Source organism: Clarias gariepinus, chromosome 15, assembly GCF_024256425.1.
Source record: "Clarias gariepinus isolate MV-2021 ecotype Netherlands chromosome 15, CGAR_prim_01v2, whole genome shotgun sequence".
NCBI classification, from domain to species: Eukaryota; Metazoa; Chordata; class Actinopteri; order Siluriformes; family Clariidae; genus Clarias; species Clarias gariepinus.
Genome location: NC_071114.1, coordinates 14,647,482 through 14,667,471, shown reverse-complemented (window position 1 = coordinate 14,667,471; position 19,990 = coordinate 14,647,482). Strand labels below are relative to the sequence as shown.

The window sequence follows — 19,990 nt, the reverse complement described above, 5'->3', positions numbered from 1 at the left end:
TCAATCCATGCCTGCCTGATTGCTTCCTGAAGATCATGATCATCTTTAGAGGTTCCCAATTTTTAGCCATTTTTGTACAGAGGTGGCTTCAGAAAGTAAAAGTCCTGCCACGTATTTGTTTCATATGTTAACTAAACCAGCTGACTCTAATTAGCACAACTTTTGAGGCAGATAGGCTTGAACTAATTAGTGACATTACCTGCTTTGTGCACAGGGAGAACTGTAATACATGGTATAAATAATACTCATTACATATTGTATGTCATATCTTAATACTTTAGGCCACCACTGTACATATCTTACTATATATTTCATATTACACAGTAGGATACAGATTTGCAGAGAGTAAGAACGTTTTAGAGAATGAAGATGATAGCTGAACCACAGTGACATGCTACGCTAATTAGCTTAGCACTGCACCTAATCCATAATTAATTTTACTAACAATGTACGATCTGTAAGATCTGGAGGTAAAGTCTCGCTTATTTTAAAAGTCTGCCACTCTTGTCCTCATTTAAGCCAGGAAAAGGCTTTGTTATTAGTCGGGTAACATGTCTCAGGAGCTATAATAATATGAGGGAAGAATTCATTAGGTGTTCATTAGTTGGGGCATTGACAGAATCACTGCGCCCCAGGACTTCACAGAATCGGATCTCGTTTCCAGCTGCACTCAAAAGCAATCCCTATTACATACAATTTCCATTAGAGCCTATCGCAGATTATGGCTGAAGTCAGAGACACACTGCATATGGCATCCACAATGATTCATTATACCACATAAACAGGGCCAGGGGTAGAAAAGAAGCTCGGAACCTATTTTTCCACTTTCTCACATGAGGAGAGTGGAAATGTAATTTTCAGGCAGATGAAGTTTGTGAATGATGCCCTGTATGAAAAGAGAGAAAACTAAAATGGGATGAAATGTCGGACGAAAGCACAAGAATTCACTCATTGATTTACTTTCATTAGATATGGCTTTGTACCTGCAAATTACACCTCCGCAGCATTTACATATTTTGATTTCAAGTAAAAGAAGATGGTTATAATCACACCATGGAACACTGGCATGGCTCAAGGGTGTTTCTTTGTCCTTTTCAGTTGCACTTAATCAGTGCTCATGCTGTAAAACTTGATCTCCATTGAATTAAATGTTCTGAATTCACTCCCATTTTGATGCATTTGCTCACCACAAGACACCAACCTACAAAAGTAAAATAAAAATAAAAAAAGACTAAGGACAATAATATCTGAAAGGGTTACCGAACTGTACATGTTGCTGGGGACTGTTTGTACCTTTAGCATGTATCTCTTACCAGGTGAAAGTGCATATGGTGTGCCTTAATTAGGCGCTAGGGAAAGTTTTACAGATACCTCCCTGAGGTCTAATTATGTCCTTATTATTTAAGGGCATGTTATATTCACATTTTCAGGTGAAATATACATAATGAATATACAAAACATTACTTTTGATGGTTCACTGCAGCAACAGGGATAAGTATACAGTGCCCTGTTAAGTATTTGCCCCTTCCTATTTTTTTTTTTTTAGTTTTTTTTTTTTTTTTTGCATATTTGGCACACTTTGAGATCATTTAACAAAGATAACCAGAGTCAATACAAAATGCTGTTTTAAATGATGATTTCATTTATTAGGAAGGAAAAAAGCTGCCCAAACCTTTAGGCACAACCAGTTTGGACTGCTTTCTCTTCCTTAATAAATAAAATTTTGTATTAACTTGTGTTGTCTTTGTGTAAAATAAAAATGTGTTAGATGATCTGACAAATATGCAAAAAAAAAAAGGGGGGGGGGTACTTTTTCACAGCATTGTGGCAACTTAGGTTGATAAAACATGATTTTAAATGGTAAATGTTGTATACAACAACATGGCAATGACACTTTAATGATACTACTGTATTAAAGGGTTCTTTGAATTTGGTGTCTCATATGATCAGAAAACAAGCATGACTATTTTGTTATCTAATCACTAGGTAGTTGATTAGTTACAATACTTAGTGCTGTGGTGGGCTGCCAGGTAAAAGAACGACTGCGACATCCTCATTTTGTTTCACATTTTGAGATTTGCATTTCTATTCCAAATCTATTATACAAGAATAGTGATGCAATATAAGGAAACGAAAAAAAGCTTTACAATGTGCTGCTTTTAACTGCTACTGAAAATGTACAATGTAATGGAGAAGTGATCTAATTTGAGGAGTTAACAAGATTTACAAAGAAGTCAATGTTTTAAATATTACACCTAGGGTTAGGATTAGGATCCCATAAGAAACTTTACTGTGGTATGTACTATGGTAAACTCTAGGATTATCATGGTACTTTAGACATCACTATAGTCGGCACAGTATGGCATTGCTGTGGCACTTCAGTGGGTACAGAGGTTGCGCTATGGTATGTATGACTGTATGACTTTGGTGAATACTATACCGAGGCACTTCAGTGAGTATCTTGTTATACTTATTAGGTACCACAGAGGCTACCCAAGTTCACCAAGTATCTTATGAGTTATGTTTTTACATATAGTGCAACATTAGATTTGTTAGTATATACACCTGCTATGATATAATACAGCAGAAAAACAATGCTGTTGATAAAATACCAACATTTAGAAGTTAATGAAAGCATTATTCTGACCCATATTCTCTAACAATTTAAAGACGTACATGCAGTCGAATGGCAACTAGAAGTGTCTACAGAAGGTACAGACTGTGTGCATTTTATGTATGCTAAATTAGCACCCCAGAGGTAAATGTAATTCTGTAATGGCATCTGTGATGACATTTCACTAAGGCTTGACAGATAATGTGTTTTCAACCACACAGCACTCCATAGGGATAATGGCACAGCTCATCTTGGGAGCGATGATGGCTACCCACTCCTCTAAGAGTGGCTGAAGTAGCATACTCATCTCCTGTGTTTAAGGAAAACAATGCCATATACAGTCAGTGCAAATGCTTGGAATCTAACAAAGAAAGAAAGCCTGAAAACGTAATTCTGTGTTTTATCATTTTAGTGTTTCATCTGATAGGATGTTTCATGTTTATGGTGTTATACAGCGACTAAATATTAAAACAAAATACCCAGACGGGTCAAAAAAAAAAAAAAAAAAAAAGAAAAACAGTTTGGATTTAAAAAAGCAAATGCTTAAGAGCCTTTCCCTGGAAAATTACTGCATTGATTAATATGTTTTCACTTTTTTATATCTAATGCATGCTAAATAATAATGAAATTGTATTCTAAAAGCATAACAAATATTTTGTGCATGCTTTATCTGAATTACAAGAGTGTTAAAAAGCATAAATATCGTATATTATTGTTATGAAGTGCTGCGCCACCAAATATGTGGAGTGTGGAGGGTTCATGCAAATCAGCTACTCATTCTTTGTCTCTGCGCCCTTACTCAGGCATCTTTTACACATTCTCTCTCTCTCTTGTCTTGGCTTTAACTCTGCCAGAGCAGCTACTTTGTCTTTGTCTTGGACAACTGATGCGGACACGGCTTTGTCTTAGTCTTTGTCCCTGACACCATACCAGGTGCTACCTAATGTTTGCACATGGTCCACAGGTTTCTGGGGTCTGAAGTAGGGTACCGGCCCGGCCATGTGTAGCATGTTTGACCTGAATGCTAACTTCTGCTGTTTGGCCTGTCAATAAATCCACAAAGCAGTTGCCTGCTGTGTTACAGTTATGTCAAACTTGTTTCAATTATTTCAATGTCAATTTTGTGTAATTCAGGAAAATACTGTAACCATTGATGCTGTGATAACTGCAATATCAGCAACCGAGTGTAAACACCATATTTTGCCTTTAACATTCACCAAAATTTCTATTTAGTTTATGGCATCTGCTATTTTTCTAGCTGGTAGTCTAGCTGGGAGTCTTTGTAAAAGAAGCAATGTGATTGGCTTTTCGGGATGCAAAATGTGGAATTACGACGTTTCTAAAATCTGGATATGAAGCGTTTTTTAAATGGAAAGTTTTGTTATAGACAGTTTTGTGTGTTAGAGTTTTCCAAAATAAGTGAAAGTCAGAAAATGGAGTTTGTCACATTTCAAATGACTCGTTTCCTAGTAGAATAGTGGCATGTTGCATTGCACATGTGTGTTTGAGCATGAGGCTCTGGTGAGATAGATACTACTGTACATGCACGTGCACGCACACGCACACACACACACACACACACACACACACACACATACACACACACACACATGATCCCCCCTCACTCTCTCTACTCCCCCAGGCATAAACACGTTTATAACACACCACTCTGCAGAATGACACACCTGCGTTCCCAGGATGCACCCTGAAGCCCACTGTCATATTGCTAAATTTCACACTTGAGAAACACAGGCAATCAGTCATTAATTGTACCAAATATAATGCATGACAATAACTGCCCCGGGTCTTTATATGTTCTGTAATAAAACAAATACACTATAGACAACAGAACGCTATATGTACCAGCAATAGACCCCCACACACCAATGTTATTTTCTGAGCACAGATCATTCAACATTAAATTAAAAATCAATAGCAGATGCCGTCTTTTAAAATCAAATTACGACCCAAAAGAATCCAGGAAAATTGCTTTATTCCCACATGGTTAAATAATGAATGTGTATTGCAGAGCCATGTCATAGCAGATATACCAAATCTGCATTTAGATGGAAATGTTTCAACAAGCAAAACTCCCTAGAGGCTCTCCCTTTGTTTAAGAATCTGCTGCTGTTTTTCCTTTAATAATTCCTATTTCAAATAATTCCTATTTCATAAAAAAAAAGCCCTAACATTTTTAAAGAAGATACAGTATATAGTGCGAAAGACAGACAGAATGAACGTAAGAGGGAAAGAAGGGGTCACAGGGAATGTGTTGTAACTGTTAATTTTTTGACTTATTTGTTGTTTCTTTTATACACATGAATTGCAGCAAGAGGCTGTACTCCAGAAACCAAAGCCAAACTCACAACCGCACTAAAAGCAACTCAACATGATTCTGCTCTCAAGTCTCAACTGCTGTACATCTGTGCTCTGTGCTGACTTTGACACCACTTATCTAGACACTAATGACTGATCGGCTATGTGTCTGCTGACAATAGGCATCATATTAGCAGTCAATTCATTCAGCTTCTTAATGTGGAGAATTTTATCTAAATGGACTGTATTTTTATTGTCAGCTAAGAGCTCAGAATAGATAAGATATTGCTTTTGAAATATTTAATTATTTGAAAACATACATTTATACATAAACATACAGAATGTATATATATATATATATATATATATATATTGCAGCTAAAGACATGACCTTTTATTCTAAAAGAAAAACAAAAGCCCTTTAACACAATAGACATTTTACCCAGAAATGGGGAGCAGATGTTATCCCCCTTCTTACACATCCCTTAATCATTGCCATGGCAACAGTGGTATGTATGGCTAGGAGGAGGATTATAAGGGTGTGAAAATAGACAGTGAAAGTTTCATATTATCACGGTATAATAATATTCATTCATAAAGAAAATAAACATTTAAAAAATTACAGTACATCTGATCTATGCTTTAATTTAGCCTTAATTGTGCTCCTTGTAGATTGTAACTCTATTTTTGACTAACCAGGGCTCTGTAATTCACCCGGTCCACAGACTCCATCTAATTAACTTGGGTCACAGTGAGCCACCTCTGCTCTACTTGCACATAAACAATCAGAAGGTGCATTCTTAACTAATTCCCTCCCAGTGATAAATAATAGCAAACTGGCACAGGACTGCTTTTTTTGCCCATTAAAATAACATAGATCTTGACACCCCACCCACTCTTCCATCTTCCCGAAGTCCCCTGCCATGCATTTCCATATTCATTCCTGCATAGTGGAACGGACACGAGACGGGGTCACATCTTCCGGAGTATCAGGAAACTAGGTATGACTAAAAGGACTTATTTTCACTGCAGGCGTCCTGTGGTGAGCCTAGACGAGAAGGACGGTTCGCAGAAGGAGAACTGAATGTATTTTTAATTTTTTTTTTCCATGTCAGGAAGGTTCACACCTCCACCAGTTTGCATGAGAGGGGGGGCTTTTCTGTTGCGGCGTGTTCAGTTTTTCTTGTTCCACTGTTTATCCCACCATATGGCCAACACAATGGCTACAGATGGTACCGGATAGACAGAGAGATAGAAATGGTGAAAAAGCCATTACACCCATTCCCTAGCATGTGAGCCTGGCTGTCCTCTGACTCTGCAGCACACTTTTGGAATCAGCAAACCTTTTTTAAGATTTAGTGTTTCCACTAAACAATTACATGGCCAGATGTGGGGATTTACCAATACACACTCTAAAAACAACCTCCATGGAAGTATAACAAGTTAAATGCCTCATTTTTAGAACATATTGCTTTTTTTTTTCATCTTCATTCTGCAGAGAAGTTTCACTGCAATTACAAAAATCAGTTGCTTTATACTCAGACCGCTCGCTCATCTATGTGAAATTAATTAACTTTTTTGGCATTATTTTTAACCCACTGCACTGTTCATGACAGTTTGTGAACACTTTGACTTGTTTAGGAGACGGAAGTGTGTCATGACCAAATCTGACATCACCAGTCCTTGGTTAAAAATGGTCCCAGACTATATCAACAGTGCTAGCCTCTGTTTTTTTTCAACCGTCTTTGCTTTGCCCACTTCAGGTTAAAATGCAAACACAGATACAGACATTTGCTGCAAGAATATACAGATAATGATTTGGGCACGGTGTTGCACCCCTAATGCAGGCAGATTGATAGATGGATATGCCTTTGTCACATGTAATTTTACACTAGTATTAGGATTACCTTTACTCCAATGTTTGTGTTGAAATACTGTATGCTATATTAGGGTTGGGTGGTATAATAACGTTTTAAGGTATATGGGTATATTTTGATACAAGATAAAGAATGAAATTATACAGATTATAGTGATATAGTATAATGTTGCATTACACGACCCATTTATCCTCCCACAGTCCAAACACGTGCAGATTAGGAATATTACCCATACAGTGTGTATGTTGACGTCCTACCACGGTCTTAAACTATTAATAAATACAGTAATAATCGCCAGTGGCCTCCCTGGTCCCTAGTTGGTTATACTATACTATAGAGGTTCCTAAATGGATGGTATTATCACAAAGAGTGCGTTATAACACAGAGTGTGTTATAATCTGTAATGTGAAGTCTTCGTAGACCAATAAGTCTTTTGTCCCGAAAGAAGGCATGTTCAATATGCACTCAATATTATTATTGTGTCTCTGTGACAACTCCAGGAGTCTACCTCAGTAGAAAATGTACTTACTTTGTCATAGCAGGGGAGTCTAGTCTTATTTTTGTTCTGTTTACATTTTTATTGTTATCAAGCTTTATTAATATATTCTATCTATTATAGTTGCTCAATAACAGAACTAGTGAGGGAGAATTATCAAAGATAGGTTTTAAATTGATTTTATTTAATTTAAGCTTCATATTTTACATGTGAATGAAACCCTGTTTTTGCATTATATTTTGATTACAGTCTGTTTTATTTAAGAAGCTGGTGACATCTCACATGGATTTGACTTGAAACTGAACACTTGGCTCAATAAGTAGAAAATACTGAGATATTGTTATAGAGAGAATTGTCTTTCAGACCAAAAACAATGAGATATTTTTGGATCCATATCGCCCACCCCTAAGCTATGCACAGTGTTACAGAGACTGGTTCTTGCTCTTTCTTTTTGGAATCATGATTTGGACCTCTCTCTATCTCTTTCAATCTCGCTCTCTCTTAAAGCTAGGTGAGCATACACACAAGGACACAGATGAGTTGAGACAGTTAGCTATAGGCATTACAGTGACTGATGATAAGTCTTTAGGTGGCAATGCCGAGAAATGAGGCTTCCACAGATTGTGGAGAACAGAAGTGTTGCTCATGCACTCTCTATTTACTGGCTGACGGCCCCTGAGAGGCAGCCCAGGGAAATCAGTCTTTATCCCACCCTCCTAACATGTTACAGTAATTTTTAAAAGTACAAAAATGTCTGCAGCAAGAAGGAGAAATCAGGGCTGAAGCATAACCTAATACGCAGAGTGGGCATATTACTCTGATGAGTAGCTATTATAGAGCCATGATGGTGGACTGAGGATTGGACAGACTCCTGCTAAAATCCAATTCAACATGACTAAACTGTCCAAACATATTCTTTCACAGAAATAACTGGGGCCTGAATAAGGATGAAGAGTACTCACCACGTTCCAGAGAAATGAGCAAAAATACAGTCAAGAGAGACTGAAGCCCAGTCACACGACTCTCCATCGACATCCTAAAAGAGAGAGAGGGAAAGCGAGAGAGAGAGAGAGAGAGAGAGAGAGAGAGAGAGAGAGAGAGAGAGATAAATATACAGCACCTGGATAATGGGATAAGATCTTTTTTTGTATTTTTTGTCTGGCTGTGACGTCCCATTGAAAAGGGCAGAAGAGCTTTATACATATGTTGTCAGAGCAATATTAAAAAGCAATATTCAAATAAAATCTGGATGAGAAGTGTTTAAAGGAATAATAAACCAAATATATAATACAGATGTGACACTAGGTGAATAAATTTACATCCGGATCTGGAAAAACTTAATCAGTTGAGTTACAATAGTTCAATTTATAAAAGTTAGTCTATTTGCAAATGAAGAACAGAGCTGAAACTTTCTCCCCTACAAATCAAAATGAAAAAAAAAAAAAAAAACAAGCAATAAAATATTGGCACTCACTCAGTCAGACTGCCCCACTTTCAATAAAGCGTAAAGCTCCTCTGGCCGAACCACTCTTGTGTGTCTACTCACCAACATCTCACTAATCGCACAGTCCTAAAACCCTCCTACTTTTCCCAAGCAAACATGCCATTATCTCACCCTTACATTCACCCATATTTGGAAAAAAAATATACAATTATTTGGTCCATCAAATATAAATATATGTTAAGCTAAACTAAATCTTTTAACTGCTAGACACTTTAGATAGACACAAAAAAATGGCCAGAAAGTGGAGAAAGGATGACAACACACAAGCTGAAAGCTGAGCGAGGACAGGCTGTGTGGGCACGGTCAGTTATTACAGGCACAAGATGAAACACATTTTCTCCTCCTACTGCATGGAATATGAATCCATCAGAGACAAAGTCTTTAAACTATTAAAAAATAATAATAATGCTTTCCTTGTTTTTGTTTTTTTGTGACTCTGAAAACTGAACATAACTCAGTAGGTTTCTGCACTTTATCAATGTAAAAATAGTATAAAATAAATGTATTGTGTAATTTATTTAGTATAAGTTATTGGTTAGTGGATTGTGATATGACTGTTTATTTAGAATTGCTTTAATAACATTGTATAATTAAAGTAACACCGAGATAATTGGATGCTGACATATGCAAGACATACATCCAAGCCGTTAATAGATTAAGTGTTTATTTATAGTTTAGTGGTTATTAAAAACAAAAGAAAAACATTCTAAAGAATGTAAAATAATTATTATAAATTTATTATAAATGTCTGGGGGTTATCAAATTGTGACTTCTGCTGGATGAAAAGAAGCTAATTTTGTCTCTTTCCCATCAGCTCCATCTGATTAAATATTTGCACATACCCTCCAAAAACCAATAAGGGAGCAAATATAGTCAGCAAATTGATCATGATGAATACCTTTGTTCCCATGGCAATTTTTGGGCATGCCATGTCTTGACATTTTAACAGAACTCTTTAAATATCTACAGTGACAGGGTAAAATGAACACCAGAAGGGAAAAAGGGTCTATATGGAGCTGTTTCTCCCGAAACATCAAACAAAAGTGCAGAGACTACACTGATTTTCCTTTCTGGCTGAAACAGAATAAAGTCACTGGCCAAACAATAGGTTTTCATTTTCACCACTCAAGCACGGCTTTCTTTCCCTTCTATTTGATAGGCCAAAGGCAGACAAATGCCTGACAACTTCATTCCACCCTGACGAGGGCTTTGGACTATTTAGCAAGCACCATGTGCACAAAGACAAAAAGCCTCTCAGTGAATAATAGATGCAGTGGGTACGACAAACTGCGGCCAAGGGCAAAAACCGGAGTTGTAGGCTGAAAGACTGGCCACAGATAGCGGGTGTAAGTTTCACTAGGAAAGACAAGCACAAGGGCAAACTAGGAGGAAACCATTCAAGTGTACATTGATATGACAGTGAGTCAGCAAGTTGACATGAATCCAGCAGTATATTTCAGAATTAGAATAAATTATTAACGTGCCTGGATGGCATGCTGGCACACTGGACAACACTGTCGTCTCATAACTTCAGTGACCCCAGTATGTTGAACATTTCTCATGTTCTTCCAGAGTTCATGTGAGTCTTCCTTCAGGTTATGTGGTTTCTTATCTCTCCCCTTAAAAGGTTTATGGAAAATATTTTGTATATAGAAAATTGGCTTAGTTGTACAGTAAGTGTGAGTGTGAGAATGGTTCTCTGCAATGGACTGGTGACACTGTTAGATATTACCATAACATACACAGATGGCTTAGTGGTTAGTATTGTCCCCTGCACCTCCAGGGTTGGGAGTTTGAATTTGTGTGTGCGTGGAGTTTATCTGTTCTCCCTGTGCTTAGTGGGTGTGCTATGAGTACTCGCTGTCTGAGTTCACTCCCATGGTCCAATGACATGCCCAGGAGGTTGAATAGTTTCCAAATTGCCCATAGTGTGTGACTCTGTTTGTGCGCTTGTGCCATGAGATGGTTTGGTACCCCAACCAGGGTATACCGCGACGTTCCCGACGTTCCCGTTTCCAGGCCCTCTGCAACCCTACACAAGATAAAGCAGTATAGATAATGGGTTGATGTAGTGTACAAACTAAAGACTCTACCCCAGGAGTAAAGAAAGGTACAGGTTAAAAATGAGAAAATTTTTCTGCAATGGAAAATTTACTTATATAGCATTTAAATTCTCTACGATGTTTTTTTTTTTGAAAATCATATTTTTGTTTTAGATCAGATATTATGTGATCTAAAGACTACAAAATGACATTAGGAAATAGAAAAGGCAAAAAATAATCATACAACTTATTTCAAAGCACGTCATCATCCAAAGAGTCAGCTCGATAACTGGCGGGACATTAGTGACGGATATCAGCTGAAACACAAAGCACTCACGTTGAACTAAACATCGCCCTATACATCGTGCCTCTTTCCAGAGTTTAGTACGGCTTTAATTAATGAGCTAAAATGCATTTTCGGAAAAACAAAGAAAACTGGCAATAGGAAATAAGACATACACTTCAAAACAGATTCTCGCCTTTAAGAAACATCACTTACACCATTTCACTGAGTGCGGTGTACAAACGAGGTGGTGTCACTTTTCCTCCTACTGACTGTCTTCATCCCTCCTTCTTGTCGTCTCTGTCTCACACTTCTCACATGTCAGCGGTTCTCTTTTCCCCCAACCTTTCTCCTCGGCATTCGCACTGTCGTGCCCCTATCTTCCATCGTTGCCTGTCTCAGCTGGAGGAGCTCAGGCTCTATCACTTAATTGTATCTATGAGTTGGACTCACGCTGTTTCCCTGGCCTTCATGAGCACATGACAGCTGAGTGACTGGGAGCCTTCGGCAGACAAGCAGACAAAAACACTATACAGATTCATAACCCACTTCATTAAGAATACCTGCTCACTCATGCATTTATCCAACCCACAGATGATGGGATAGGAGCGTAATGCCTAAATTCATGCATGCACAGGTCAAGCAAGGGCTTCAAGTATTATGAAAAATATGATATCTGTGATTTTAATCGTGGTATGTTTGTTGGTAACAGATTGGTACCAGGTAAGTATTTCATAAACTGGTATAAATGGAATTTTCACACACAATAATCTCTAGTCTATGTTATTGATGGAAGAGAAACACCAAACTCTGGTTTTATGTGAAAGAAAAACTATATATACTTAAAATAATACTGGACAGACCTTGAGGTGGATGGCTATAATTATGGTGGCTGACTAAATACTTTTTTGCCCCACTGTATATGGAAAAAACTTATGCGCAGATGTGTACACAAAACACGCATATACCAGAACCATCTAATATCTATGACAACATGTTTACAAGCATTTTTTATAAGCTTTAATCATAATAAGAGTGACTGATGTCTCTGCATGTGCTCTGGCACAGAGTGATTCTCCCGGTGTGTCTGTCTCTGTGCTTTTTCTCTGACAGTGACCCTCACCAGCTGATCCAAAATCAACATCAACCCTGGCCTTCTTTCAAGAGCAAAAATGTGTACCCTGCTGCCAGGCTGAGATGTGAAAGGAGAATGTTATAAAACATTTCACTGCAGCAGTCATTTGCAGTCCTGTCACTGAGCAGTACAAGTACATGCTCGGGCTCTCTCAGCCTGTCAGCACTACACACACACACACACACACACACACACACACACACATACACACAATTGTGCCATTTCCACTGGCCGGGATTTACACGCCTCTTCGGCACTCCTCTCCTCAGCACTTCACACACGCACACACACACACACACACACACACTCCACTCACCCAAGAGAAATGAGCACCATTTCTTCCACCACTAATACACATTTTGTTCAAAATGTGTACTGCTAGACTCTGCTAAAAGCTTACTCATAAAAACTGATTGAGTCAAATAAGCTGCCTGCAATTCTGCATTACCAAAAAAAAAAAAAAAAAAAAAACGTTTGCTTTTTCTATGAAGGAACTAAACAACAATATGACTCACTAACCCGTCAATTCTGTTCGGCATTACAGAAAGCTAGAGAGAGAAAAAAAAGAAATGGAGCCAGAAGACAAAAGCGTCAGCTGCAGAGTAGACTGAGAGGCTGTCACGTCCATACATATACAATATTTATCCTTCTACAATAAGCAAGCTATCAACAAGAGGATTTCAGTCTTAAACAACCATGACTTCGATATACAGTATAAGCATCTCCACTGATTCTCCAGCCGAGGAAAATTTGTCCATATATTATTGAGCTATGCACACTAAGCAAGCAGCCTACAGACACAATTTGAATCTTAAGCAACGATGTGAAAAGCAGTTGCCAGTAACACTGCGGGAACGAGAAATCTGGATGCTGATATCAGCAGTATTGGAGGCGCCTCTGACAATACACTGAGGGTCCCATGAGCCCCAAACTCCAACCCCCTAAAAATAGATCCAAACTTCTCCTGCCCTCCATATGGTTTAACAAATGACACTGGGGAGTTCGCTGCCCCATGACCATCTGAGCCTCAAGACTGCATTGTTGTTATTCACACTCAAATTTACCACGTCAGTGAATACAAGGTCAGTCTCAAATAAAGACACGCCACTTCTATATATTGGTGGAATATATACTTGCATACTTTATATATATATATATAGTCACACAGTTACAGTTTTTATGTGTTTTTTTTTTTTACCAACACTTAAAACTGGTTTGGGGATGTTCATTCTTCCTCTTTTTCTATTTTTCCCTAAAATATGCATTGTTTATGATTATGTGAATATGCATCAATAACAATTAGAAACTGATTTTGTTTCATGGGATTGTCTGCAAGTGCCAGCATTAAAACATTATTAGGAAAAGGACCCCTATCCAAAAACGTTGGATATGTTGGCAGGTCTGGGCACTTTTGTCCGCACTGTCTACACTCTAAAAAACCTTAAATCTGAAAAAGCTGATCCTGCTCCATCAGACGTGAAGACAGTTCTGCATTTGTGAAAAAAAAATTTATTGCAGGAATACAAAAGCTTGTTGACAGATGTACAAAGTGTTTTAAATTTCTGACTCACCCTCGTATATCACTTTATTACTAAAAGCTTTGGACCCCCGTTTGCCTGCAGAACATCTTTATCTATTTAGAAATTTTGGTCCATGTTGACATAATAGCATCACACAGTTGCAGCAGATTTGTCAGGTGCACATCCACGATGCAAATCTCCTGTCCCACCAAGTAAATTCGTTATCATGTTCCAGAAACAACTCTAAGTCTTAGCTTTATGACATGGGGTATCATCCTGTGGTTATAGAAAGATGCATATGGTAAGTAACAACACTCGTGTAGGCTGTCGCATTTAGATGCTCAATTGGTACTCAGGGCTTTCGGCATACCGCAGTTGGAATGAGATGTTATTTGAGTTACTGTTGCATTTCCATCAGCTCAAACCAGCCTCGCCATTCTCATCTATCCTCTTGTATTTACGAGGGAATTTTTGCCCAGAGAACTGCCGCTGTCAGGTAAATCACCTTTCTTCCCCATTCTGATGCTCAGTTTGAATTTCAGCAAATCGCCTTCACCATGTCTACATTCCTAAGTGCACTGAGCTGCTGCCATGTTATTGGCTGATTAGATATTTGCATAAACGTGCAGTTTAACAGATATACTTTACAAATTCACGGGTGAGTGTCTGAAATATTTTAATATTGTGAGAACGGTAATTTTTCTTTATTTTTCTTTATTTATTTTAAAAAGTGAAACTCCAATATATTATAGACTCATTACATTTAACCTGAAATATTTCAGGCTTTTTTGTTTTCATTTAAAAAGGTGCTCAAGCAACAGTGATGACCTTAATCTTCCTTAAGAAGATTATCAAACAAAGTTGATTCAAGACCTTCGGAGGCAATGCATCAAGGGTCACCATGCACAGATGCCCTCAGGAAATGGCCTACAGCTGTTGCATTCCTACGATCAAGCCATTTCTGAACCAGGGACAACCTTAGAAGTGTCTTAGCGCAAAAACTGGCATTAATTGGTTTGCTGTTTATTATATGACTGTAGTTGATTAGCCTGCTAACTCACCCAACCTGAACCCTGATAAACAATCTATGGAGTATTGTCAAGAGGAAGATGAGGAAACCTGTTACAACAATAAAAAAGGCAAACTGCTGCTATCAAAGCAACCTAGTCTTCAAATAACACCCCCGCAGTGCCACCTTATTATCGCCTCCATTCATGCTAAAGGATTTTAATTGATATCCTATAATGTTTTCATTTTTTTAATGAATCCAATGAATGAGATCATCGTCATTTTGGAATGTGCCTCTGCCATTAGGGTAGAAAAAAATTCATTGTTTGTTGTGAGTGTGTGTGTGTCTGTGTGTATGTATATAGTTTATACAGTATGTCACATCTATGATACTCTTAATTAATTAATTGATTTTAAAAGCTTGCGTTTTGTTTTTGAGCAATTATTTGTTTGGTGTATCACAGCGTGCTTCCGGATGCAAGCCGCCAGTAAACACTGACGCAGAAGAAGCGCTTACGTCACCCGGAAGCGGAAGGAGACACAAACAGTTAGCTGTGTAATGATTTGATGGAGTGTTCTGTTGCGGGCTGCAAAATGGAAGGGAGAGATAAAAATATCAGCGATCCAAGAGATGAAGAAACAGCAAGAGAAAACAAGATAAATTGTTTCATGCCTAAGCTGTAGATTTTGAAACTTTTCGATCTGAAAGTTAAGTTAAAGTTTCTTGGTGTTTTTGTATAATTATTTATTTTAATGTGTGCCTTAGTTTTTTTTTTATACTTAGTCAATTGAAATACCTTTTTTTTAGTTTTTGCATCTGAGAAAAGGCTTTAAAATAGGAATGTATGAAACTGTAATGCACTAAATTCATCTCAGTCAACTTTAAGCTATTCCTTGTATTGTGAATAATGAGAATGTTTATTTCTGATAAAATGCTGTATGCATTTAAAAGTAGATTTTTTAAAAAAGAAAACCAATTAATCTTAATTTCTTTTATTTATTTTACATTGCTGTTTAATTAAGCAAAAGTACATTTTATTAGATTACTCGATTAATCAATAAAATTGTTGGTAGAATACTCGATTACTAAAATATTCGATCGCTACAGCCCTACTCTATTTACTCACAACACACTATGCAACTCCATGGTTTTCGCCTGAAATAAACATTGAGGTTGACTGGATTAGTTTCTGTGGTTGTCTAAAAGGATGCAATTAAGCAGGAAGTGGTAGAAAAAGAGGGAGACTATGTGACATGTTAACATTTCAATGCTGAAAGTGGGGCTCACTCACACTCACATCCGCAGTGACAAGTGATTTTCACACGGCCCGCTCCCCATTCTCAATGGCCGTGATTGCTTTTAATGGAACAGGATGTGACCAGGATGTGAATGTGGGGGATTTGCGTCGTTTTTAATGTCTGTTTTAACAGGTAGAGTAAGTCTCCCTCTTCCTCTCCCTCTCTCTCCGACACTGTTATGGTCAAAGCATTCCTCTGTTTAGTCTAGCCAAGTAATAACTGAGCTGGATCTGATGCACCTTAAGATGCCACATTCCATATATTAGCACATCGTCCAAATGCATTCTGATGTGAACAAGTCTGCCACAAACAAAGAGTAAATACTAGCCATTTCTTACATGTGTTTATTTTCTTTAAAGCACTCAATGTTTTTAAAGCCCATTCAAACACAAAAGTAGCACTTCCAGATTGAAGCATGAACCAAAAGACAGTAGAGACAAGAATTGCATTCAAGACACAGAGGGGGAAATGTCAGCAAAAGGACCTCCCCAGAATCTTATCAAGGCTGAAATTGGCTGAAAAACAGACTCCTTGTCTATCTATCCAATTCATAGGGCAATCCTGAAAAAAAAATCCTGGCAATCACAACTAAGTGCTTGTCTCCTAAAGGCTCTCAAACATATTGCTTTTATCCACCAACTCTCTTCAACATCTCAAAGAGTGAAAGTACAGGCCCCCACTTTGAGAAATGAGGTGACAAAAAGCTTATTCTGTGGGAGCCAGGCCACTGACAACTCCAAATGTCTGTCTGCTTTTCATTTGTGCCCAAAAATGCACCAGTCACGCCTGAGTGCTGCGGCACTGGGAAATCTTTAGCCTGCTGCTTTGACGTATCAAGTTTCTTTCAACCAGGTTTTTTTTTTTTTTATCTATAAGTTTTAGGAATATTCAAAAGGCAATCTCTGACTACTCATGTAGCTATCCAACTTTCTACACTAATAAAGTGGTGACTAGGAGAGCTTTCAGAGAATCGAAGGAGGCCATCTGAGTTATGCTGTAGCCTTGGCTTTTATTGAAATAGCCTTGAAACCTAATGCCCTTCACACAGCCTCAAAACCAATTGCCACAAAACCACGACACGAAAAGTCCACTGGGAAACTGCAGCAGTGGCAAGCAGACTCAGAAGCGGAACAAAATGAAAACCACATTCATAAACAGTGTCAGGGCAAATTACAAGAACATGAGTGCTGGCTTTTGTCCGGGGGGCCTGGACACCATGTCATCACTTAATTATTTTGCCTGGTCGCTGCAGCCTCGGTGTGCGATATTTCATATAGCCCTCCCTCCCCTCACTGCTTCAGCCTCTCGGCAAATTAACAAACCTGGCAGAGAATAAATCTAACCTCTGCTGAATGGGAACTGTTAAGACCGCCTCCACCTCCCCCCGCGTTAATCAAACTTACCAATCTGATATCTATGCACTGTGGCTTGCATGTACAGTACATGCTGCATTTCTGAACTGTTCTACCAGATCTGATCTGTTAATGTACACTGCTTGACAAACTGTTCTTGTGTCTAAAATAAAACCGGGACTGGTTTCATGAAAACAGACCGATGGTACTGCCAAGTCAGCATTGCTTAAGGGATTAAGGAAAATAAAGCACAGGATCAAGATGTCCCCTAGGCTATGGTTAACTAAACCTTAGCAAATAGGACCATGGCTTTGGCTTGCAGCCCTTCCTGTGTCTCATTAAGGACAGTTCTGCTGGATGGGCGCTCTGTCCCAGTGCTGGGGCCTGTCCTGGAAAACGAAGAGAAACAGGTGGGAAGAGACAGAAAATAATGCCTGAGTCGCACCAGGCTGGGCAGGAGAGAAGCAGCATTCTGCCAACAGCCATGTTATAATAAGGCTTCCTGCTCTTTGCCACTCATGAATTGTTTTTCTAGTATCATTTGGGGAATATACAAAGCATTATCTCGCATAGAATGTCAAAGCCAAAGTGTGTCACAGAAAAGCAATGTATTATGCAAACTGACAGAGATAAAGCAAAAGTAGATGTGTGTGTGTGTGTGTGTGTGTGTGTGTGTGCCTGTGTGCCCATAGAAAAATATGCAAATGTGCTAAAGTCTCAGACCAGATGTCAGACCAGCCTTTGGTGCTCAGTCCCAGCCCACTGCCTCTGATCCCTTAATGAAAACACAGCTAGCTCAATTATCCCTCACCCATTATCCACATTGTGAGGTGTGAAACATATGCTGCCTCTACAGATGTCCATCCCTTCAAACCACAAACACACGTGCACAGCACACACAGCCAATCTGTCCTAAAACACTGCTGTGCCTCACATCTGAAATACAAGTGGATTTTACAACCTATGAAAAACACAACGGGGTTCCCTTCCGATGTATTTTAAACACACACCCAAACAGCCACAGCATGTCTGAGATGGGTAAGAATGCAGCTACCGTCACAGGTTTGTCTTTTGATAAATGACATTACAGGATTTTTTTTTTTTGGTACAGATTTTGAATCTAATTTCTGACAAACAGGCAAAACCAACATCAGAAAGCAAACGTGATGAAATTTTAAAAAATCACTGCATAACGCAGGGTTAACAGGAAATTGATACCTGAGGTGTATTGAACACACTGGCCTGTCATACTTGTCATGCCCTAATTTAATAATGTAGACATCACTATATCTGTCAGCAATTCTACAATACCATGTGTAAAAGTTGAACTATTCAATCAATCAATCAAGCAGACAGGCAGAGTGATACAGGCAACCAGGAAATCAGTCAGAGAAAAATGAAATACATTCAGCTGAAAAAAAACGAAAAATGAAAAACAAACAAACAAAAAAGCAAAGAATAAGCATTAGAGACACGAGTTTATCCAGATGTAATGGAAATTTCCACAATGGGTGTCTTGACAGAATAGTTTCTTCAAGTAATGTGTGGCAAGCCCCCTTCACTCAGTCTGTTCGAGGCGGTTCTGTTGTGCCTTCATTACGGTTTGCTGTTCTGCGCGAACAGAATCGAGAGTTGTTGTTGTTGCGCTTTAAAGCCAGCAGTGAAGGTAGTCACAGCGGTGAAATGAGATCTGTGTGAAGGTGAAAGCAGGCATTGCGGAAAAGAGGTATGACTTTTTGACATACCCACCACAGGGAGATTAAAAAAACAGAAAACAGTTAACAGCTACTAAATATAGTAGGAACGTAACGAACTGAGTGAGTCGAACAATGAAAGAGCATTGGGTCCAGGAGTTCCTTACCCCCAGAAAAGAGGATGGAATAAACTGGCATATAGCAGATAAAAGATGGTGCTTTTTTAAAAAACATGACTATAATCAGGCGCAAGGTATTTCTGACTTTGTTATATGTTACACTGGACGCCAGTGCCTTTGTGGTCCACATCACACCTACTGTATACTGCTTCCGCAATCTCAGCGGAGTTCTAGAAAGCACACTCTGACGCGACTTTATGTTGGATTGCAAGATTGTGAGCGATGTGAAATGTGAGTGAAGACGGCTTGTTAAGGATCTTCTCAGCTCCTGTATAGCACCATCGCTGTGTGAAAAGGACTATATTATTGGTTATCTGAATGAAATTGAACATACATGCATGCAATATGTGTTAATTAAATAGTCTGCAGATGTTTTCAGCTTACTCTTTTTTTTTCTCCTTGACACCTGCAGAGTGTTGGTGGTGATAGTTTAGAGGTGTTTCTCAAAGTGAGAAAGTGAGAGCGGAACAAATGAAAGAGAGTAAGCGGCAAGAACAGGAAAGGGGCGAGGCGAGGGAAAGAAAGAAATAGATGGAAGGAATGAAACATTAAACAAGGGTCACACTGTTTCTTTGTCTGACTCATATATAATAGAACACTACTGCCATATTGATTTGGTGCTTCAGTTAAAAAAAAATACTGCAAGCTGAAGCATGCTATTTGTTTACCTT

The 19,990-nt window shown here is 38.5% G+C and overlaps 1 protein-coding gene across 3 annotated transcripts in view; it reads right to left on the bottom strand.

Moving 5' to 3' along the window:
• Positions 1-19,990, bottom strand: part of ncanb (neurocan b) — a 123,036-nt gene that overhangs the window by 83,850 nt on the left and 19,196 nt on the right. For all 3 annotated transcript variants that reach the window (XM_053513934.1, XM_053513935.1, XM_053513936.1), the window contains exon 2: positions 8,266-8,339. In XM_053513934.1, the coding sequence (XP_053369909.1) occupies positions 8,266-8,338 (73 nt within the window). In that variant the 5' untranslated portion in view covers position 8,339. The remainder of the gene's footprint in view (positions 1-8,265; positions 8,340-19,990) is intronic.